The sequence below is a fragment of the Danio rerio genome, chromosome 1, assembly GCF_052040795.2.
Source record: "Danio rerio strain M-AB ecotype USA chromosome 1, GRCz13ab, whole genome shotgun sequence".
Taxonomy (NCBI): domain Eukaryota; kingdom Metazoa; phylum Chordata; class Actinopteri; order Cypriniformes; family Danionidae; genus Danio; species Danio rerio.
Window position 1 is genome coordinate 12963430 of NC_141021.1, and position 21087 is coordinate 12984516.

At 39.3% G+C, this 21087-nt stretch overlaps 2 protein-coding genes across 8 annotated transcripts; both read left to right on the plus strand.

Annotated features, from left to right (window-relative positions):
• The first annotated feature begins 31 nt into the window (after positions 1–31).
• eif3bb (eukaryotic translation initiation factor 3, subunit Bb) lies at positions 32–20682 on the plus strand. Of its 3 annotated transcripts, none has more exons than XM_087236768.1 (19): positions 32–255; positions 294–841; positions 2143–2335; positions 2440–2559; positions 3326–3383; positions 3578–3706; positions 5444–5601; positions 5678–5809; positions 7101–7167; positions 7253–7299; positions 8184–8394; positions 8510–8582; positions 8673–8795; positions 9261–9339; positions 10700–10838; positions 10972–11097; positions 16236–16313; positions 16436–16544; positions 18044–20682. In XM_087236768.1, the coding sequence occupies exons 2-19, from the start codon at positions 742–744 to the stop codon at positions 18145–18147; spliced, it is 2046 nt and encodes a 681-aa protein (XP_087092894.1). In that variant the 5' UTR covers positions 32–255; positions 294–741; the 3' UTR covers positions 18148–20682. The 3 variants fall into 3 exon arrangements, with proteins under 3 accessions (XP_087092894.1, XP_087092896.1, XP_087092895.1); XM_087236770.1 differs by having other exon boundaries at positions 68–170; positions 317–841; XM_087236769.1 differs by having other exon boundaries at positions 94–841.
• LOC141384843 (uncharacterized) lies at positions 12010–15871 on the plus strand. 5 transcript variants are annotated; one of them, XM_087236757.1, is made up of 4 exons: positions 12504–13094; positions 13456–13694; positions 13912–15072; positions 15241–15871. In XM_087236757.1, exons 2-4 carry the CDS (start codon positions 13497–13499, stop codon positions 15382–15384), a joined length of 1503 nt encoding a protein of 500 aa, XP_087092883.1. In that variant the 5' UTR covers positions 12504–13094; positions 13456–13496; the 3' UTR covers positions 15385–15871. The 5 variants fall into 5 exon arrangements, with proteins under 5 accessions (XP_087092881.1, XP_087092880.1, XP_087092883.1 ...); XM_087236756.1 differs by having other exon boundaries at positions 13043–13874; positions 13987–14712; XM_087236755.1 differs by having other exon boundaries at positions 12010–13910; positions 14005–15522.
• Positions 20683–21087: the final 405 nt, after the last annotated feature.

Genomic DNA, 21087 nt, shown 5'->3' on the forward strand with positions numbered 1-21087 from the left:
CGCTTTGATGCTGTGCATGCGCAAATCCAGCGCACTTTAATGTTCTCGAGTAGCGTAACCAACTATCACTCGTTAGAAGTGTCTAGAAGGGATACAGCTGCGGATACTCACGTAATTAATACTTTACGTTACTGTGAGGGTTGGGTTTACGGTTGGGGAAGGGGTTAGACGTTATTAAAATACGATTTAATGAGTCATTTACTAAATAAAATAAACATTATTCGGTATTATTAAGTTACTGTTTTTACTGTGAGGGTATTTTATCAACGTCTACCCCAACCCTAAACCTTAAGGTTTAGGTTTAGGGTTGGGGTAGACGTTGATAAAATACATTTTAATGTGTAGTTTAATAAATAATATGAATAATACTCGGTGTAATTATTATTTTACATTGCTATGAGAGTTTTTGGGGTTGGGGTAGACATTATATAAATACAATTCAATGGGTAATTAAATAATACTTGGTATAATGGTTGTTTTTACATTACTGTGAGGGGTAGACGTTAATAAAACACATTCGTCGACAATTTAATAAATAATATAAATAATTAACTTCCAGTCGCAGCTGTATCCCTTTTAGCAACAACTTCTTCACTTGCATTGCATGACAGCGGACGCTTTTGAGTTCATAACTGTGCGCAGTCTGGAGGCAGCAAACGTTATCTGACACATTTATACTAGTAATTGTCTAAGAATAAAGCAAACATACAAAACTCACACTCTACAAACCTAGTCCGTGAGATGCAGGACACGGTAAATATGGCGGCTGAATCTGAATTTGAAGAAGAGGAGCCTCCGTTCAGCGACGCGGAGGATTTTGAGGATGATGTCGAGGATGAAGGTAAAGATGCTGCGGTGAATGATGGCACCGCAGCATCACTTCAACTGTTGTTCATAATTTACCGGCTCACACTGCAATGCCAATGTTTCAGACATATTACAATGCAATAAATATGTTTGCGCAATGCATTGAATAAACATGGATAGATGTATCTATAAATTTGACATCATCAGAGAAACACGTGCATGCTCGTTCGGTACTTTTCCCGCGTTCATTATAATCTGTTTTGTTTCATTATGTTTTCTAGGGGGAGAAATGAGGATGATACCTCTTTACATTGATTTGCTGAAGATTTGCTGAAGAACCTGTTTATACACCAAAATATGTTTAATATATAAATAGTGTTTTATGGTTTTCAGGGCAGTCAAACAGTATTTAGGTACAGAATTTGAGTAATCAAATGAAATAACATTGCAAAAATTATTCAATAACATTATTCATAATTAAAATTGCAAAGGGTAAAATTGTCATTCATTCATTTTAGTTTAACTCTGCAATAACTACTCAATTTTCATGTGTTTCTCCTGGTCAAATATAATCATAACTTGACATTGCAGATCCGGCGATGTGACTACTGCAGAAGTGCACATTGCAAAATTGATGCTGAAACCATGTATTGTGCAGCCCTAACCTTAATAGTCATTTCCAATAGTTTCCAAATTTTTTTTCACATTTTTACTACTAAAATTTCAGAACTTTTCCATGACTTTTCCAAAACTTTGAGGTAAATATTCATGATGTTTTATGTAATGTCAATGTTCACGTGGTAAACAAGAAACACAGTGTATGTTCAGATTTATTACAGCATATCAACAAATATGTGACACTCTGTGTAGTTTCTATTTAGTTTTACATCTGCAAAATAGTTTTTAGAAAGTATCTTGCTGTCCGTGTGAAGCTATTTAAGAAATGTTGGCTTGTGTTATAAATGATAGTATATTGTATTATTAATGAGCCTTTAGCACCCACAGTATCTTACCTCTGTAGTTATTTAAGATTGTTTCTTGACACGACACTCAAAATGTTTCTTTAGTTACGATGAAAGCGAATGAAAGAAAGTTGTGAAAAGACAGCCAGCGCATTTGTATTAAAAATTTACCCAATATTATTATCTCAAATATATTCAAGTACACAGATATTTGTTAAACAACTTTTCATGACTTTTTCAAAACAATTTGGGTTTATTTGTTTTTCCAAAACTTTTCCAGGCCTGGAAAATGCTTTGTCAATATTCCATGACTTTTCCAGATTTTCCAGTACCGTATGAACCCTGAATACATTATCTGTGTGCTTTTACGCAGAATTGTTGGAGGATGTTTTGAGAGACAGACCTCTGGAGGCTGATGGCATTGATTCGGTGGTCGTGGTGGACAACGTTCCTCAGGTGGGCCCTGAAAGACTGGAAAAACTAAAAAATGTGATCCATAAAATCTTCTCCAAATTCGGAAAAATCACAAACGAATTTTATCCTGAAGCAGCTGGGACCACCAAAGGGTAAATCAATGACTTTCAAATGTAAAGATTTAGCAGATAAAACCATAAAATATGACCATAATGTGGTATCAGATGTGAAACAGCAGCCGTGTTTTTGTTCTCAGGTACATCTTTCTGGAGTATGCTTCCCCTAACCAGGCTCTGGAAGCGGTGAAGAGTGCAGACGGTTACAAGCTGGACAAACAGCACACATTCAGAGTCAACCTCTTCACAGATTTTGACAAGTATGTTTTGAGTAGGTTTATATATTTGAAAGCAGAATATAATGGTTATGATTGGTTTATGACTCTTTGCCCTGACTTTATCTTATGTGGCCTTAATTAATTAATTAAATAAATTAATCTGCGCATCTAATTAAGGAAAAAAATATTTTGCCCCCGTAATCCTAAATTAAAATCTAAAAAGCACTTTCTGCTTGTTTTGAGTTAAATTCTCAGATTACAATCTATCTGAGCTATTGGGTGTGGGAAACATACATAACCACACCCCTCCAACTTTTGACAACAAACGGCAATGGTGAGGAGGAGGAGTCTTGTTACATTGTAATAACTCTTCTGAAACCCTTTTCTTAATCTTTCTGAGATAAATGCCAACTTTACTACATGCACTCAGCTTGCAGTAGAAATCAAAAAGCCATGCCCACTGTTTTCTCATTTAATATTTAATTTCTTTAGAAGCTGTCACAGTACGACAAAAAAAAACTTTAATGCAGACTTTAATCCACCGTTAAACATGTCCCTATCATCAAACCTGTCCCCATCTTTACCTTTATCCCACCTCAATAGCACCAGAAGAATTGTGCAATACAGCATGAACAAATATATATATATATATATATATATATATATATATATATATATATATATATATATATATATGTAGTAGTTAAGGCTATTTGATTTAAAGTGAGGCCAACTCTTTTGTCAGCTTTAAAAAATAAGAATGATTTCCTATACAGATATTCATGAATCATGTATCTGTGTGTTTCAGGTACATGAACATCAGTGATCTGTGGGAAACCCCTGAAAAACAGCCATTTAAAGACTTTGTATGTAGTTTTGCATCTGTATTTCTTTATTTTGATAACAATTTATGAATACTTAAAAAACCTAGTTAAAACACATCAGGATATTTTAAACTATTGAAATATGGGTTTATGGCTTGGTATCTGTTTGTTTCAAATGAGAAGCTATTTATGTCTTGGCATTACATCATTTCATTTCCCTTCTCTGTTAACTGCAGGGCAACATGAGGCACTGGCTTGAGGATCCAGACTGTCGTGATCAATACAGTGTAATCTATGAGTCGGGAGAGCGAACCGCCATATTCTCGAATGACCCAAAGGAGCCGATACTGGTGGAAGAGAGAGCTGTGAGCACATTTACTTGTAAACGGATTTGCTTCAGTGTTATTTTAGTGTTAGAGTTTTGCTTCAGTATTATATAAGCATTTATTTTATGCTATTTCAGTATTTATTCATATTTTAAATTTACTATTAATTTTGTTTTAGCTTATGTTTTTTCGTTTTTGGTTTTCATAGTTCTATTTGGATTGAGCAAAATATAGGGAAATTTAGTTTTCTTTCAATCAAAAAGTATTTACTATCTGCTCCTAAGACATTTCTTAAAGTGTTAAAAATTATTCATAATTTACATTTTACAAATGTGGTAACCTTCTTTTTTCTCATGCCAAAAAAAATGTGTGTGCATGTGTCCATATAATGGCAGTGAATGCACTGATTTGGAAATTTTGTAAAATATCAAAAAGTCTTTACATTTGGAAGCAGACAAATGACATATAGTCTGATAAAAATAAATCTTTATGTATATATGTCTGAGCCTAAATAGAAAAAAAAAAATGTAAAATATTTCATTTTAAAATTATTTTATTTAAAAAAATTAACTGAAGAAAACAGCAAGGAAACATCTTCATCTTTTCCAAACTCGGAAAAGACGGAAAAACATTGTGTATTTACATTATGTGGAAACAATACAACATTTACTGTCCATAAATTGATGTACATTTATTTTCTTATCAACTGATAGTGATAATATTTAAATTCATTCATCAGCCGATTACAATATGTCCACTAATATATTGTACATCATTATTATCAATATATTAATATGTGCACCATTTCTACACTGTAAAATATTATATGACAAAAATGTTTTTTTTAATAAGTTAATCAAGGTTCAACATTTTTTAAGTTATACATGGTTTAGCTTAATATTTTACTCAGTTTGAATTATAGTTGAGATAGCTAGAAAAATGTATAAAAATCAACAAATAAAATTATTCAGCAAGGCACTGTATCATGCTTTGTTCATTTTGTGTCTTACTGTGGGTGAGCCAGAGTAAACCGTGTGCTATATGTGTCATGAATAATGAATCATGCTTAAAATCAAATGCTTACACAATCAGGATGTTCATAAATAATAATTTGGGTTTGTTATTCACCAAGCCCAAGCATATATCCCTGAAACAATTGTCACATAGGACCATCCTTTGATAGGGGAGAGCGGGGACAAAAGTAACGTGGGACTAAAGTAACAAAGCAATTTTCTCTAAGCCCTGACAACATTTGCTTTCCTGGCTATAACAGGACATTCTCCATGCAACCCTTGATGGAGCTGCTAAAAATCAGCAACTTTGGGGATTTTGAGCGCCACTTTTTTTTTTTTAAGTGCAAAAAGTAAATTATTGTAGCGGTTCTTTTTTCCTTTCTAAGTAGTTTTTCTCTTTTCATGTGTCACACTGTGAGGTTATTTAGTGCAATAATACATTCTTGAGTTTGCAATGTCTGAATCTTTCAGTATTAAAATAAATCAGATTTAAATGTTCTGATTCCTGTGGGACAATATATATATTATTTATAACTTGATTATATTTTACGTATATAAACCTGATTAACTTATTAAATCAAATGACATTTTAAATATTTGGATGAACTGTTCTTTATCTAGACACATTTATCTACATTTTCACAAACTAAATAATTAACATCCACAATGATTAAATTACAGTATCAATTACCATCTTCTGGTGTGATCTGGTCATGTCAAACCAAATGCAATCAAACCTTCTTTTTTTTTAATCTTTCTACAGCGCTGGACAGAGACTTATGTCCGCTGGTCTCCCAAAGGCACATACCTGGCCACCTTTCACCAAAGGGGAATTGCACTGTGGGGTGGAGAGAAGTTTAAGCAGATCCAGCGGTTCAGCCATCAGGGCGTCTCTCTCATCGACTTCTCCCCATGCGAAAGGTAAAGCTCTGAGAGAATGCAAGAGCTGCTATTTCTGAGTTACGGATGAGAACAACGGATTCAAAATATCTGGCAGGTATGTGGTGACATTCAGCCCACTGATGGACACTAAAGAAGACCCTCAAGCCATCATCATCTGGGACATCCTGACCGGACAGAAGAAACGAGGCTTTCACTGTGAGAGTTCGGCACACTGGCCTATTTTTAAGTAAGTGATATTATTATTATTTTGGATGCATTTATGTACAATAGTTTTCTTTTATTTTTATGGATTATAGTTGATCACAACAATTGAGAATACTGCAAATTAAAACCATAACAGAGTGAAACTTTTTCATTTGCATGTGTTTTAAAGAAATTTTAAGAGAGTTTAAAGTACTTCAGGCACAAAAATGTACAACATTTGTAACTTTAATGTAGAATAATTTAAGTTATAATAATTTTAGAAAACTTAAGTTGTCCAAAAGATATACTACTGTATATAGTGTCATATCGCAAAGCCCTAATTCAGAGTCCATTAGTCCCACATCCATACACTTTTAAAGTTGTAGTCCGCATTAATATAAACAATATATTTCACGTTTACTGCAAAATACGCATATGTTACTAATATTCAAGTATTTTGTGAGCATATAGGGGTGGTAGTCAAGTTCAGTCATGGAGATCCACAGTCCTGCAGAGTTTTGATCCAGCCTTGGAATATAAAACTCATCTGCCCCCTACAGTATACCCTCATTCACTATTTCCCTACATTAGTCCACTAATATAGTCCACTTAAATGTGTGAATAAAACGAATAAAGGAATTTGAGCACTCAGTGCACTTGAAGAAATGCCGTTTTGTTTGTGCTTTGCAGTTTGATAAATCCCTCAGACAGATTAGATATTACAGTAAACTTCTCTGTCAGACCGTGTGACAGTTTTATAACACTTAGAGTGCTGTTTATTAGTAATAAAAGTATTTAGATGTCATGTAATCAATTGTTCCTTTAATTAAATAAATTTTTTTTTTTTTAAACTTTCACTGCTAGAAATGGCTGCTCTGTCGTATTATGCACTGTTTAAAGTTCTAGGGGCAATTTCGGAGACAGCCTAACAGCCTAGTAATACTCAGACCTTGATTGTCTTGTTCAGGTGTGTAAGGTTAGGGTTGCAGTACTTGCCTACACTGGGCATCCAGAATGACTCAATTACGTATTTTTAGTGTTTAATTGGAATAAGCAGGGCTAAAGATCTCCATTGAGGTGTTTTACTCACTGTGATTTTATGTGACGCATCCTAAATTTAGGCCCTTTTTTTGCTTCTTCTTTTAAAAGTTCAAGAATCAAACAAGGTGTGATAATGTGAGCAGATGGGTTTAACAAAAACATACTATGAATTAAGAACCTCTGAGCTCATAACAGTTATCATTAAAAAGATAATAATCTTTTTTCGTATTGGAGAAAATGAGTGGAGTTTTAACTGCTGCTCTCTGTAAGAATGAGTGAATTGCTTCTCTCAGGTGGAGTCAAGATGGGAAGTTCTTTGCCAGAATGACTCAAGACACTCTGAGCATCTATGAAACCCCGGTAAGACTTAATTCTTCAAAAACAATATGCCGTAGTGTTCCCGTGCTTCCATTTTACATGAAATGTTTTTGTTTGTTTCTTGCAGTCAATGGGACTGCTTGATAAGAAGAGCTTGAAAATAAGTGGAATAAAGTAAGTCTTTACAATTATGTGCAGAACTGTATAATAGAAAGAAATTAATGGTAAAATATATACCCGTTTTACTGTAGTAGTACTGAAATGGAGGGATGGATGGATGGATGGATGAATGGATGGATGGATTGAATAATAAACACACAGATGGATGGACTGACGGAAGGATGCAATGACAAATAGATAGATAAACAGACAGACAGGTAAATACATAGAATGACAGATGGACAGAAGGATAGATGGATGTATGGAAAGACAGATAGACTGGTAAATGGATGGATGGATTGGGGGTTGAATGGATGGACTGATGGAATCACAGATTGATAGATTAACAGACAGAAAGATGGATGGATGGATGGATGGATGGATGGATGGATGGATGGATGGATGGATGGATGGATGGACCGGTAAATGGATGGATGGATTGATTGGACTGATGGAATGACAGATTGATAGATAAACAGACAGAAAGATGGATGGATTGATGAATGGATAGATAGATGTATGAAAAGACAGATAGACTGGTAAATGGATGGATGGATGGGCGGGTGGATAGATGGACTGATAGAATGCTAGATTGATAGATAAACAGACAGAAAGATGGATGGATGGATGGATGGATGGATGGATGGATGGATGGATGGATGGATGGTCGGAAAGACGGATAGTTCGGTAAATGTAGGGATGGATTGGACTGATGGATTGACAGATTGATAGATAAATGGACAGAAAGATGGATGGATGGATGGATAAATAATTGGATGGATGGATGGATGTAAGGACGGACAGACTGATTGTTTGATTGATTGATTGATTGGTTAATTAGTTGATTGATTGATTAAATGTTAACTGTAACTCTAAATTTACTGTTCACTTCCTGACAGAGATTTCTCTTGGTCACCGGGCGACAACATCATTGCCTTTTGGGTCCCAGAAGACAAGGACATTCCAGCCAGGGTTACACTCATGCATTTCCCTTCCCGTTCAGAGATTCGGGTGAGGAATTTGTTTAATGTGGTGGACTGTAAACTTCACTGGCAGCGGCAGGGCGATTACTTGTGTGTGAAAGTGGACCGAACGCCCAGAGGAACACAGGTGTGTTTGTGTGTGTTTGTTTGTTTGTTTGTTTGTATAACATAATTCAATCATTTAAATTTTCTTATTGTATTTTGTCATATTTTGTTCTGTTTTGTTTTCTGTTCTTCAATAGGGTGTTGTCACTAACTTTGAGATTTTCCGCATGAGAGAAAAGCAGGTTCCTGTAGATGTGGTGGAAATGAAAGGTAATCAGATTATTTTAAAGAGCATAGTGAGCTAAGCACATCATTGTGTTTCGTCTGAGGTGTCTAAAGAGAACATCTGATCTTTATTAGAGAGCATCATTGCATTTGCCTGGGAGCCCAATGGCAGTAGGTTTGCGGTATTACATGGAGAATCACCCAGAATAAATGCCTCATTTTATCACGTCAAGAGCAACGGAAAGATTGAGCTCATCAGTAAGTGCTTTCATTCATCAAATACAAAACTATTTATATTATATATGTACTGTGTATGTATAATGCATGCAGTATACAAAATACTGATAATAATAATACTATAAATATGCATTTATTTGTATGAAACTATAGAAACTGAACATTTGGTTTTAGGCTAAAATAGTTTTGAAAGATCATTATATTTTTACTTAACCTTTGATGCCTTCATTGAATTTGATTGTATTTAAATAAATCTGTCTTGAAATGTGCTTATTTTGCTTTGTTTTGATTGAAACTAACATTACAAAATCAATGTTTCAATGTTTGGTGAAATTCATGAATATTATTTGTAAAAAAAAAAGTTACAAAGTCATTTTTAGACAGTGTATCCTAAATTATCAGTTTTTTATTTTGGTTCTTCCATGTAAATAACTATCATGATGATGATTTATTTATTATTTTTTTTACTACTGTGTGGTTTTCCAGAGATGTTTGATAAGCAGCAGGCCAACAGTATTTTTTGGAGTCCACAGGGGCAGTTCATGGTACTGGCAGGTCTGCGAAGGTAAGAATATATATTGTATTATATTATATTATACTATACAATTCACCGGCCACTTTATTAGCTACACCTTACTAGTACCAGGTAGGACCCCCTTTTTGTTTGATTCAACAAGGTACTGGAATTATTCCTCAGAGATTTTGGTCTATATTGACATGATAGCATCACGCAGTTGCTGCAGATTTGTCAGCTGCGCATCCATCATGCGTATCTCCCACCACATCCCAAAGGTGCTCTGTTGGATTGAGTTCTGGTGACTGTGGAGGCCATTTGAGTACAGTGAACTCATTGTCATATTCAAGAAACCAGTCTGAGATGATTCAAGCTTTATGACATGGAGCGTTATCCTGCTGGAAGTAGCCATCAGAAGATGGGTACACTGTGGTCATAAAGGGATGGACATGGTCAGCAACAATACTCAGGTAGGTTGTGGTGTTGACATGCTCAATTGGTACTAATGGGCCCAAAGTGTGCCAAGAAAATATCCCCCACTTCTCACTACCACCACCAGCCTGAACTGTTGATACAAGGCAGGATGGATTCATACTTTCATGTTGTTGACGCCAAAATCTGACCCTACCATCTGAATGTCGCAGCAGAAATCGAGACTCATCAGACCACACAACGTTTTTACAAACTTCTATTGTCCAATTCTTGTGAGCCTGTGCTAATGTAGCCTCAGTTTCCTGTTCTTAGCTGACAGGAGTGGCACCCGGTGTGGTCTTCTGCTGCTGTAGCCCATCCACCTCAAGGTTGCACATGTCGTGCATTCAGAAATGCTCTTCTGCACACCTCGGTTGTAACAAGTAGTTATTTGAGTTACTGTTGCCTTTGTATCAGCTGGAACCAGTCTGGCCATTCTCTAATGAGCAGTTGAACAGGTGTACCTAATGAAGTGGCGGGTGAGTGTATAATATTATATTATATTATATTATATTATATTATATTATATTATATTATATTATATTATATTATATTATATTATATTATTATATTTATTATATTTATTATATTTATTATATTTATTATATTTATTATATTATATTATATTATATTTATTATATTATATTATATTATATTATATTATATTATATTATATTATATTATATTATATTATATCATATTATATTATATTATATTATATTATATTATATTATATTATAATATAATGTACTAAATAAAACATTTCAAATTCCGTTTATTTGAAATAGATATGTTTAGTTACATGTTTCTACTGCCACCTTTTATCAATTTAACTGCAACCAATTTTTGCAGTGCCAGTTTAGAAGATTTGGGGACAAAAGTTTTTATTGAATTTTAATAGCGTGGCTCGTATGGATGCTGTTTTTCTTCTTCTGTGCAGTATGAATGGTGCTCTTGCATTTGTGGACACGTCAGATTGTACCATTATGTACATCGCAGAGCATTACATGGCCTCTGATGTAGAATGGGACCCTACAGGCAGATATGTGGTGACTTCTGTTTCCTGGTGGAGCCACAAGGTAATCTGACATTTAATGTCATGTCGGTAAGAAAGTAAACATTTTTTTTTTTTACTTTAAGTAATTTGATAATCTAACACTCCTAATGTTTCATGTTAACTACTATATATGTGCTTTCATTCTACACACACAGGTGGACAACGCATACTGGCTTTGGACATTCCAGGGTCGTCTTCTGCAAAAGAACAACAAAGATAGATTCTGCCAATTGCTATGGAGACCACGCCCTCCTACTTTACTCAGTCAAGAGCAAATAAAGGTGACAGCGTTTAATACTGTTCGCATTAGTAATATCATGGTTTTGTATGGTTTTATTCCTTTATTCTACAATGTGTTCATTTTCCAATTTATTTAGCGATTTTTTTTTCTTTGCTTGTAATCATTAGTTTTTGTATAGTGTTTTATATTTTATTAATATTTATTTTATATATTTTCTATATTCTTAATTAAACATTTGCCCTGAAGATCTAAATAAAGTGACAAATATGATGCTACAGTTCAAGTCAGATTTATTAGACCCTCTTTGATTTTTTAAATATATATTTTTTTAATATTTCCCAAATGATGTTTAACAGAGCAAGGAAATCTTCAATGTATGTCTGATAATATTTTTTCTTCTGGAGAAAGTCTTATTTGTTTTATTTCGGCTAGAATAAAAGCTGGTTTTAATTTTTTTTAAAACAATTTTAAGGACAAAATTATTAGCCCCTTTAAACTATATATATATATATATATATATATATATATATATATATATATATATATATTTTTTTTTTTTTTTTTTTTTTGATAGTCTACAGAACAAACCATCGTTATACAAGAACTTGCCTTAATCCCCCAACCTGCCTAGTCAACCTAATTAACCTAGTTAAGCCTTTAAATGTCACTTTAAGCTGTATAGTGTATATAAAAATTCATAAATATATATATATATATAAGTATATAAATTTGACTTTAAATTACTTTAAAATGTAGAAACTAAATAAATAAATTTTCCTTTCCAACTATTTATTAATTGAATTTTCTGAAAAGGTACTATATTGTTATAAATATTTTAGGGCTGAGCCCATAAACAATATTATATCGCAAAACAATTTCTGACAATGAAAAGCTTTTTGACTCTATACTGATCTAAAAGCCAATCATACAGCAGAAATGTGCAACAATGGGATGTAAATGTCATGTTCACCAGCGAACAACCACCAGATGTCGCTGGTAAACACTCACTCATAAAACTACATATCTGCCTTCTTCTGGACTACATATGCATACATGCACTTCTCCTAGACACTCACACCTGCTCACTCATCCAGCTTGATTACATTTGCACACCTGAGGACTTTCAGAGACTGATTAACACACACTATTTAAGCCACACATTCACCCCTTCAGTTTGCCGAGTCTTGTTCACTGTATAGTAGCATTACAACGCGTTTTCCTTGTCTTGTTTTCCTGTTTTGAACCTAGCCTAGTTTATTTAGTTATCCTTGTCTGCCGCCTGCCTTTCGACCTTTTGATTGTTAAACTGACTACGATTCTGGATTGTCCTCACATACCTGTTTGCTCCCGTATGGACCACTGCTTGCCTGACTGTGAATAAACCTGCATATTGGATCCTACCTTCTGTTGTGGTGTTACTCCCCGGCGTGACAGAAGACTCGGCCACACACAATGGATCCAGCGGGTATCAAGATCATGTGTCTTCATCAGGAAGCCCGGTCTATAGAGGAATACGTGGAGGACTTCATCCAGGTAGCCCATTTAACATCTTTGGATGACTTATGCCTAATGATTTTCTTTCGTGGAGGACTTTCTGAGCCCCTATATTCCACAATGCCTTTGCATGACCCCCACGGGACTCTAGAAGGTTATATTGATCTTGCACTTCAAATGAGTGGGTCCCCCTTCACTGTAGGAGAGGTGGAGGACACCCCTAAATATTTTTTGGGGGGGGGCAAAGGACAGCAAGACCCGCTGGCAACGGGGCTTGCTGCTCATTCCATCACCACACTCCCAGCTCACAAGATGGCCGACTCCAGTCCTCCAGCTCACAAGATGGCCGACTCCAGTCCTCCAGCTCACAAGATGGCCGACTCCAGTCCTCCAGCTCACAAGATGGCCGACTCCAGTCCTCCAGCTCACAAGATGGCCGACTCCAGTCCTCCAGCTCACAAGATGGCCGACTCCAGTCCTCCAGCTCACAAGATGGCCGACTCCAGTCCTCCAGCTCACAAGATGGCCGACTCCAGTCCTCCAGCTCACAAGATGGCCGACTCCAGTCCTCCAGCTCACAAGATGGCCGACTCCAGTCCTCCAGCTCACAAGATGGCCGACTCCAGTCCTCCAGCTCACAAGATGGCCGACTCCAGTCCTCCAGCTCACAAGATGGCCGACTCCAGTCCTCCAGCTCACAAGATGGCCGACTCCAGTCCTCCAGCTCACAAGATGGCCGACTCCAGTCCTCCAGCTCACAAGATGGCCGACTCCAGTCCTCCAGCTCACAAGATGGCCGACTCCAGTCCTCCAGCTCACAAGATGGCAGACTCCAGTCCTCCAGCTCACAAGATGGCCGACTCCAGTCCTCCAGCTCACAATGTGGTCACAACCAGCCCTCCAGCTCACAATGTGGTAAGCGCCAATCTGCCACCTGCTCACAAGATGGTTTCCTGTTCCTTGTCCGTTCCTGCCATAGTTCCTGTTTCAGTTCCTGAAATACCATCACCTGAGCCACCAGAATGGCCACCACCACCTGAGTTACAAGAGCTGATGCCACCACCAGAGCTGTCACTGCCAGAGCTGCCACTGCCACCTCCAGAGCTGCCACTGCCACCTCCAGAGCTGCCACTGCCACCTCCAGTGCTGCCAGACCCTCCAGTGCTGCCAGACCCTCCAGTGCTGCCAGACCCTCCAGTGCTGCCAGACCCTCCAGTGCTGCCAGACCCTCCAGTGCTGCCAGACCCTCCAGTGCTGCCAGACCCTCCAGTGCTGCCAGACCCTCCAGTGCTGCCAGACCCTCCAGTGCTGCCAGACCCTCCAGTGCTGCCAGACCCTCCAGTGCTGCCAGACCATCCAGTGCTGCCACCGCCACCTCCAGTGCTGCCAGACCCTCCAGAGCTGCCAGACCCTCCAGAGCTGCCAGACCCTCCAGAGCTGCCAGACCCTCCAGAGCTGCCAGACCCTCCAGAGCTGCCAGACCCTCCAGAGCTGCCAGACCCTCCAGAGCTGCCAGACCCTCCAGAGCTGCTGCCACCTGAACCTCCTGAATGGCCGCCGCCTCCTGAGCTCCCTGAATGGCCGCCGCCTCCTGAGCTTCCTGAATGGCCGCCGCCTCCTGAGCTTCCTGAATGGCCGCCGCCTCCTGAGCTCCCTGAATGGCCGCCGCCTCCTGAGCTCCCTGAATGGCCGCCGCCTCCTGAGCTCCCTGAATGGCCGCCGCCTCCTGAGCTCCCTGAATGGCCGCCGCCTCCTGAGCTCCCTGAATGGCCGCCGCCTCCTGAGCTCCCTGAATGGCCGCCGCCTCCTGAGCTCCCTGAATGGCCGCCGCCTCCTGAGCTCCCTGAATGGCCGCCGCTTCCTGAATGGCCGCCGCCTCCTGAATGGCCGCCGCCTCCTGAATGGCCGCCGCCTCCTGTATGGCCGCCGCCTCCTGAATGGCCGCCGCCTGAGCTTCCTCAATGGCCGCCGCCGCCTGAGCTTCCTGAATGGCCGCCGCCTGAACCTCCTGAATGGCCACCGCCGCCTGCTGAACTTCCGCAATGGTTGCAGCCTCATGATCCAGAGCCTCCGCAGCTCCACGCTCCAGGCCCTCTGCAGCTCCACGCTCCAGGCCCTCTGCAGCTCCACGCTCCAGGCCCTCCGCAGCTCCACGCTCCAGGCCCTCCGCAGCTCCACGCTCCAGGCCCTCCGCAGCTCCACGCTCCAGGCCCTCCGCAGCTCCACGCTCCAGGCCCTCCGCAGCTCCACGCTCCAGGCCCTCCGCAGCTCCACGCTCCAGGCCCTCCGCAGCTCCACGCTCCAGGCCCTCCGCAGCTCCACGCTCCAGGCCCTCCGCAGCTCCACGCTCCAGGCCCTCCGCAGCTCCACGCTCCAGGCCCTCCGCAGCTCCACGCTCCAGGCCCTCCGCAGCTCCACGCTCCAGGCCCTCCGCAGCTCCACGCTCCAGGCCCTCCGCAGCTCCACGCTCCAGGCCCTCCGCAGCTCCACGCTCCAGGCCCTCCGCAGCTCCACGCTCCAGGCCCTCCGCTGCTCCACGCTCCAGGCCCTCCGCTGCTCCACGCTCCAGGCCCTCCGCTGCTCCACGCTCCAGGCCCTCCGCTGCTCCACGCTCCAGGCCCTCCGCTGCTCCACGCTCCAGGCCCTCCGCTGCTCCACGCTCCAGGCCCTCCGCTGCTCCACGCTCCAGGCCCTCCGCTGCTCCACGCTCCAGGCCCTCCGCTGCTCCACGCTCCAGGCCCTCCGCTGCTCCACGCTCCAGGTACGCCCCCGCTGCATGGTCCTGGCCCTCCATCCCTCCCCCAGTTCCGCCTCCGCTCCACCTCCCGCCTGAACAGTATTAGGAGTGTCTGGAAGCCACTCCTTAGAGGGGGGGCTCTGTCATGTTCACCAGCGAACAACCACCAGATGTCGCTGGTAAACACTCACTCATAAAACTACATATCTGCCTTCTTCTGGACTACATATGCATACATGCACTTCTCCTAGACACTCACACCTGCTCACTCATCCAGCTTGATTACATTTGCACACCTGAGGACTTTCAGAGACTGATTAACACACACTATTTAAGCCACACATTCACCCCTTCAGTTTGCCGAGTCTTGTTCACTGTATAGTAGCATTACAACGCGTTTTCCTTGTCTTGTTTTCCTGTTTTGAACCTAGCCTAGTTTATTTAGTTATCCTTGTCTGCCGCCTGCCTTTCGACCTTTTGATTGTTAAACTGACTACGATTCTGGATTGTCCTCACATACCTGTTTGCTCCCGTATGGACCACTGCTTGCCTGACTGTGAATAAACCTGCATATTGGATCCTACCTTCTGTTGTGGTGTTACTCCCCGGCGTGACAGTAAAAGTGTGTTGATATTTGAGATGAAGCAAATTTTCAGCCACTGAAAATTTATCAGCCGAAAATATGTTATGCCATTCAATGAACCTCTATTTTTTGTGGCTTCAGTCATTGTTGGGGTACTCTATTAAATCTGTAAACATTAACCATTTATATCGAAATAATCATCGAGATTGCATTTTTGCCATATCACCCAGCCCTGATGTAGCTTAAGATATAAGATAGCTTGTCTTGCTTGTATGGAGATTTTTGTCATATATTGTGTACTCTAAACTAAGCATAAGTGCCTTCCTCTGACAATAACCCTTTGAGGTTTTCCATATTTTAACAGGCAATTAAGAAGGACCTCAAGAAGTATTCAAAAATCTTCGAGCAAAAGGACAGACTGAGCCAGTCCAAAGCTTCCAAGGTCAGCAGTTGCTTTCCTTGATTTAAGCAATAGGTTTTTGAGATTTAAGAAAGGTTTTGAAGAGATTCAGAAGCAGTCAATTGTCTGTTTATTAATTATTTTCTGCAATATATCTGATGCAGGAGTTAGTGGACAAACGTCGTCTGATGATGGAAGAGTACAGAAGGTACAAAGACAGTGCAATTCAGCTTTACAGCCAGCAGAGGGAGCTGCGCCTTCAACTCAGAGGAGGTGAGAAACACTTGAGTGACTTCAGTGCCAAATTGCAGAGCTTGTGTACTAAAAACATATCAAATGTTTGTTTTGTGTGTGTGTGTGTGTGTGTGTGTGTGTGTGAATGCAAGTGTTTGTGGGTGTTTCCCAGCGTTGGGTTGCAGCTGGAAGGGCATCAGCTGTGTAAAACAAATGCTGGATAAGTTGGCAGTTCATTCTGCTGTGGCAACCCCAGATTAATATAGGGACTAAGCCGAAAAGAAAATGAATGAAAAATCTTTGATAAACCTTTTTACGTTATCATTTATATTGCCTGAAAGCATTAAAGGGACAGTTCACCCAAAAAAAAATTCTGTCATTTGTTCATCCTTCACTTGTTCCAATCCTGTTTGAGTTTCTTTGTTCTATTGAACACAGGAGGATATTCTGAAGAATGTTGGAAAAAACAGATGTTGATTTCTGTAGTAGTTCTATAATATGAATTAGCCCCTTTCACACATACAGACCTTTCCGGAAAATTACCGGCAATTTTTTGCGGAATGCTGCGCTGTGTGAATGCAGAAAGAAGATTGCCGGAAAAAGCGCGTGCACGTCTAGAACGTGCTGACGTGAGACATCTGCTTTAGCCTATCAGAACAGTCAGACGCATTTACGTCCGCACGGTTTGTGAGATTAAGAGCCTTTGAATATTTTCCCAGACGCGTTTAGCTGCTAGAAGTTAGTCAGATCACGTTTATATGTTCTTCTTAATGCCAACTGTGTAAATAATCATCGATAAGATGCTTATGATAAGCCGCTGTTTGTTTACCTTCAAGCTTTGCGTGTGCCTGTGAAACAGCCTGTGAGCGCCAGCACACGCACATAATATGTACATCTCTACATGCGAAAGTGATCCTCCATATGTTTTCATCGAAGTTGTTCACAATACTGATCATCCACAGAGTTTGTAATGTAGTCAAATGTTAACAAATACAAGCGCATCCGTTTAAGCTCATTTGTGGTGAATGATGTCAGAATTTACCGGTATTTTGTGTGAACGGTCTTTTCTGGAAAAATTCCGTAACGTCCTCGCCTGTGTGAACAGCGCTTTTTTGAAAATACCGGTAAAGTCGTTCCGGAAATTTTCCGGATATTTACCGCTATCACTGTGTGAAAGGGGCTAATGATTGCTTTTTTGTGATCAACTAGAAGAAGGTAATTCATAAAAGGTTAGAACCACTTTTGAGTGTGAGGAAATTGTAAGGAAATTTTTTGGGTGAACTATCCCTTTAAACACGCTTGGAATAAACATATTGTCTTGTCGATGCTTAAACAATATTTTGATGGCTAAATGTGTTTATTTTGTTGTTGACATATAATCGTACAGCACATATTCACATATTCATCTAAATGCCCCTCTCTTAACACTTGTTTTTTGCTTATTTTTACTCTTAAGCGACAACAACCAAAAAGCACTTTTCCTGAAGCCTTAATTCAAGTCAGAAACTGACGAGTTGCACTGAATTTTTCTCTATCAGGTGTGGACACAGATGAACTGGACAGTAATGTGGAAGACTGGGAGGAAGAAACAATTGAGTTTTTCATCAATGAGGAGATCATTAATCTCGGAGACCTGGAGTAACTTGCATGCAAAACACTCCTAAAGAACGCCACTGGTCCATCTCAAGTGAGACACATTAAGTATGTTTACATTTGCAGCTATAGTCCAGACGGTCTTTGAATACTCAAGTGCTTGATCAAATATTCCCAATAACAAATGCGTAATCAAATATATGAAATGGGGGTCGCAATAGCCTTTTCTAAAGTTGTAGAGAGAAGTTATTTTGGTTAAAATAATGTCACTGTTGTCTTTTGGAGCAACCATGAAAAAGTTGAATACAACTGTTGTCAGATTATTCTGTGAACATATTGGATAAGGTCAAAATGCTATTGCATTTTTAAGGCTGGTAATCCAAATTTGCAAAAACCAACAGTAAGACTAAAGCCTTTAAAAGACTAATTGTTTAAATAGGCATGCAAACACACTTACTGATTCACTGTATATTCCTGCTTAGAAGGGATGTTGTTAGATTCTAATATGAATTTTAAGTAAGCTCATGTCTGTCATAACCTACTTTTAACTCAATTTCTTGTAGAACATACTGGAAGGATTACGGAAAAGTGACTTTCTTGTAGAATTCATTTAAAAAAAGAGTATTGAGAAGTGACTTTTTCTTGTAAAATGATGTTTTTTAATCATTATTTTGCTCACAGAAAAGAAAACTTCTCAAACACAGTGGTGCTGTTTTGTGGGCTATTATGGCTGATGGCTTTCTGATACAAGAGAAGAATTTCTTTTTGTACCGCGATTTGCTTTATGCATTTTACCCTAACATACAGTGCATCTGCGAAGCGTGTAAAATTCTACACATAATAGCCCATAATGACAATTTTTAGAAAGTGTTGCAAATTTATATATAAAAAAAAAAACGGAAAAATCATATGTACATAAGTATTCACAGCCTTTACTGTGAAGCTCTTAATTGAGCCAAGGTACATTCTGTTTCCACTGATCCTTCTTGAGATGTTTCAGTAGCTTAATTGGAGCTCACCTGTGGTAAATTCAGTTGATTTACTGTGATTTGAAAAGGCACACACCTGTCTATGTAAGGTCCCAGGGTTGACAGTGCATGTCAAACCACAAACTAACCATCTGTGCGGCAATCCACCAATCAGGCCTTTATAGTATAGTGACCAAACGGAAGCCACTCCCCGCCTAGAATTTGCCGAAAGGCATCTGAAGGACTCTCAGACCATAAGGAACAAAGTTCTCTGGTCTGATGAGACTAAAATTGAACTCTTTGGAGTGAATGCCAGGCGTTACGTTTGGAGAAAACCGAGAGGGGTCTGGCTGCAGACCTGGTGCAGTGCAATCTGGGCTGCATCCAATGCTTTTCAATGGGCTCACCTAACCTAACCCCACCCCTAACCCTACCCGTCACAGTGATGTCACTAGCTCCATTTGAGTGCATTGTGTTTGATATTGCATCGCTGAGTGATGCAGTCTTAGCTTGCATCATAAAGGCTGCATCCAGATACTATTCAGAAATCCAGGCACCACTCATCTCTAGGCTAATACCATCCAACAGTGAAGCATGGTGGTGGCAGCATCATGTTGTGGGGATGTTTTTCTGCAGCAGAAACTGGAAGACTGGTCAAGATAGAGAGAAAGATGAATGCAGCAACGTACAGAGACATTCCAAAAGAAACCTATTTAGAGTGCTCTTGACGTCAGACTGGTGGCAACGGTTCATCTTCTAACAGGACAATGACCCAAAGCACACTGCCAAAATATCAATGGATTGGCTTTACAACAACTCGGTGAATGTCCTTGAGTGGCCCAGCCAGAGCCCAGACCTAAATCCTATTGAACATCCCTGGAGAGATCTGAAATTGGCTGTACACTGTCGCTTCCCATCCAACCTGATAGAGCTTGAGAGGTACTGCAAAGAGGAATGGGCAATATTTCACAACGACAGGTGTGCCAAGCTTGTGGCATCATATTTAAAACGATTTGAGGCTGTAATTGCTTCCAAAAGTGCATCAACAAAGTATTGAGCAAAGACTGTGAATACTTCTATTTATCAGTTATTTTATTTTTAATAAATTTGCAACAATTTCATAAAATCTTTTTTCACATTGTCAAAATGGGGTAATGTGTGTAGAATTTTGAGGAAGTAAATGAATTTAATCCATTTTGGAATAAGGCTGTAACAAAAAAAAGTGGAAAAAGTGAAGCGCTATGAATACTTTCCGAATGCACTGTATTTCTATAGAAAATTCTAGACATCATGAAATCTTCACCCCTGACTTGGCATTGCCAATGTGCTGCAGTATTATGAGGCATATTGTCAATTCAAAGCTGCATTTACTGTGAGTTAAATAACTATATGGCAATTTTAACACAAGCATTGAAACAGACAGTTGTCATTTATGACAAGCATACATCTTTTACTAGCATCATAAAAAAATATTTGATATGAGATTTTATTTTGTTTTTTGTTTTTAATGTTATTTTTGTACATGAATTTCCCATGAACTGACATTGTTTTAAAGCCTCCATACAGATATACAAGACAATGTATGTTTACTCCTCTATAATAAATGGAAATGGCATAAAGTTTGTCTTCTGGTTTAATATTTTGAAACTCCTAATGTCTTGCATTATTGAATAAAATTATTATATTTTATTCAAGTGAATGGTTTTAAAACAAATGCAGCAGGTAAGATAGGAAACGTGCAATAATGAATAACTTGTACTCCTTAAAAAAAGTTATGTATTAGAAGCAAACATTTATAAATGTAAATAGTCAATAAATTCTTCATATTTTGAAATTAGTTGACCAGATTATTATTAATACTACTAATAATTATGTAATTGTTTTGTTATTTGTGTATCACAAGTTATGAACGGATAAAAAAATGGGAAACGATACATTTGTATGATTTTTAGTATTATTAATTTATAATGATATTAATAACAATGGGCGGCACTTGGCTCGGTGGTTAGCACTGTCGCCTC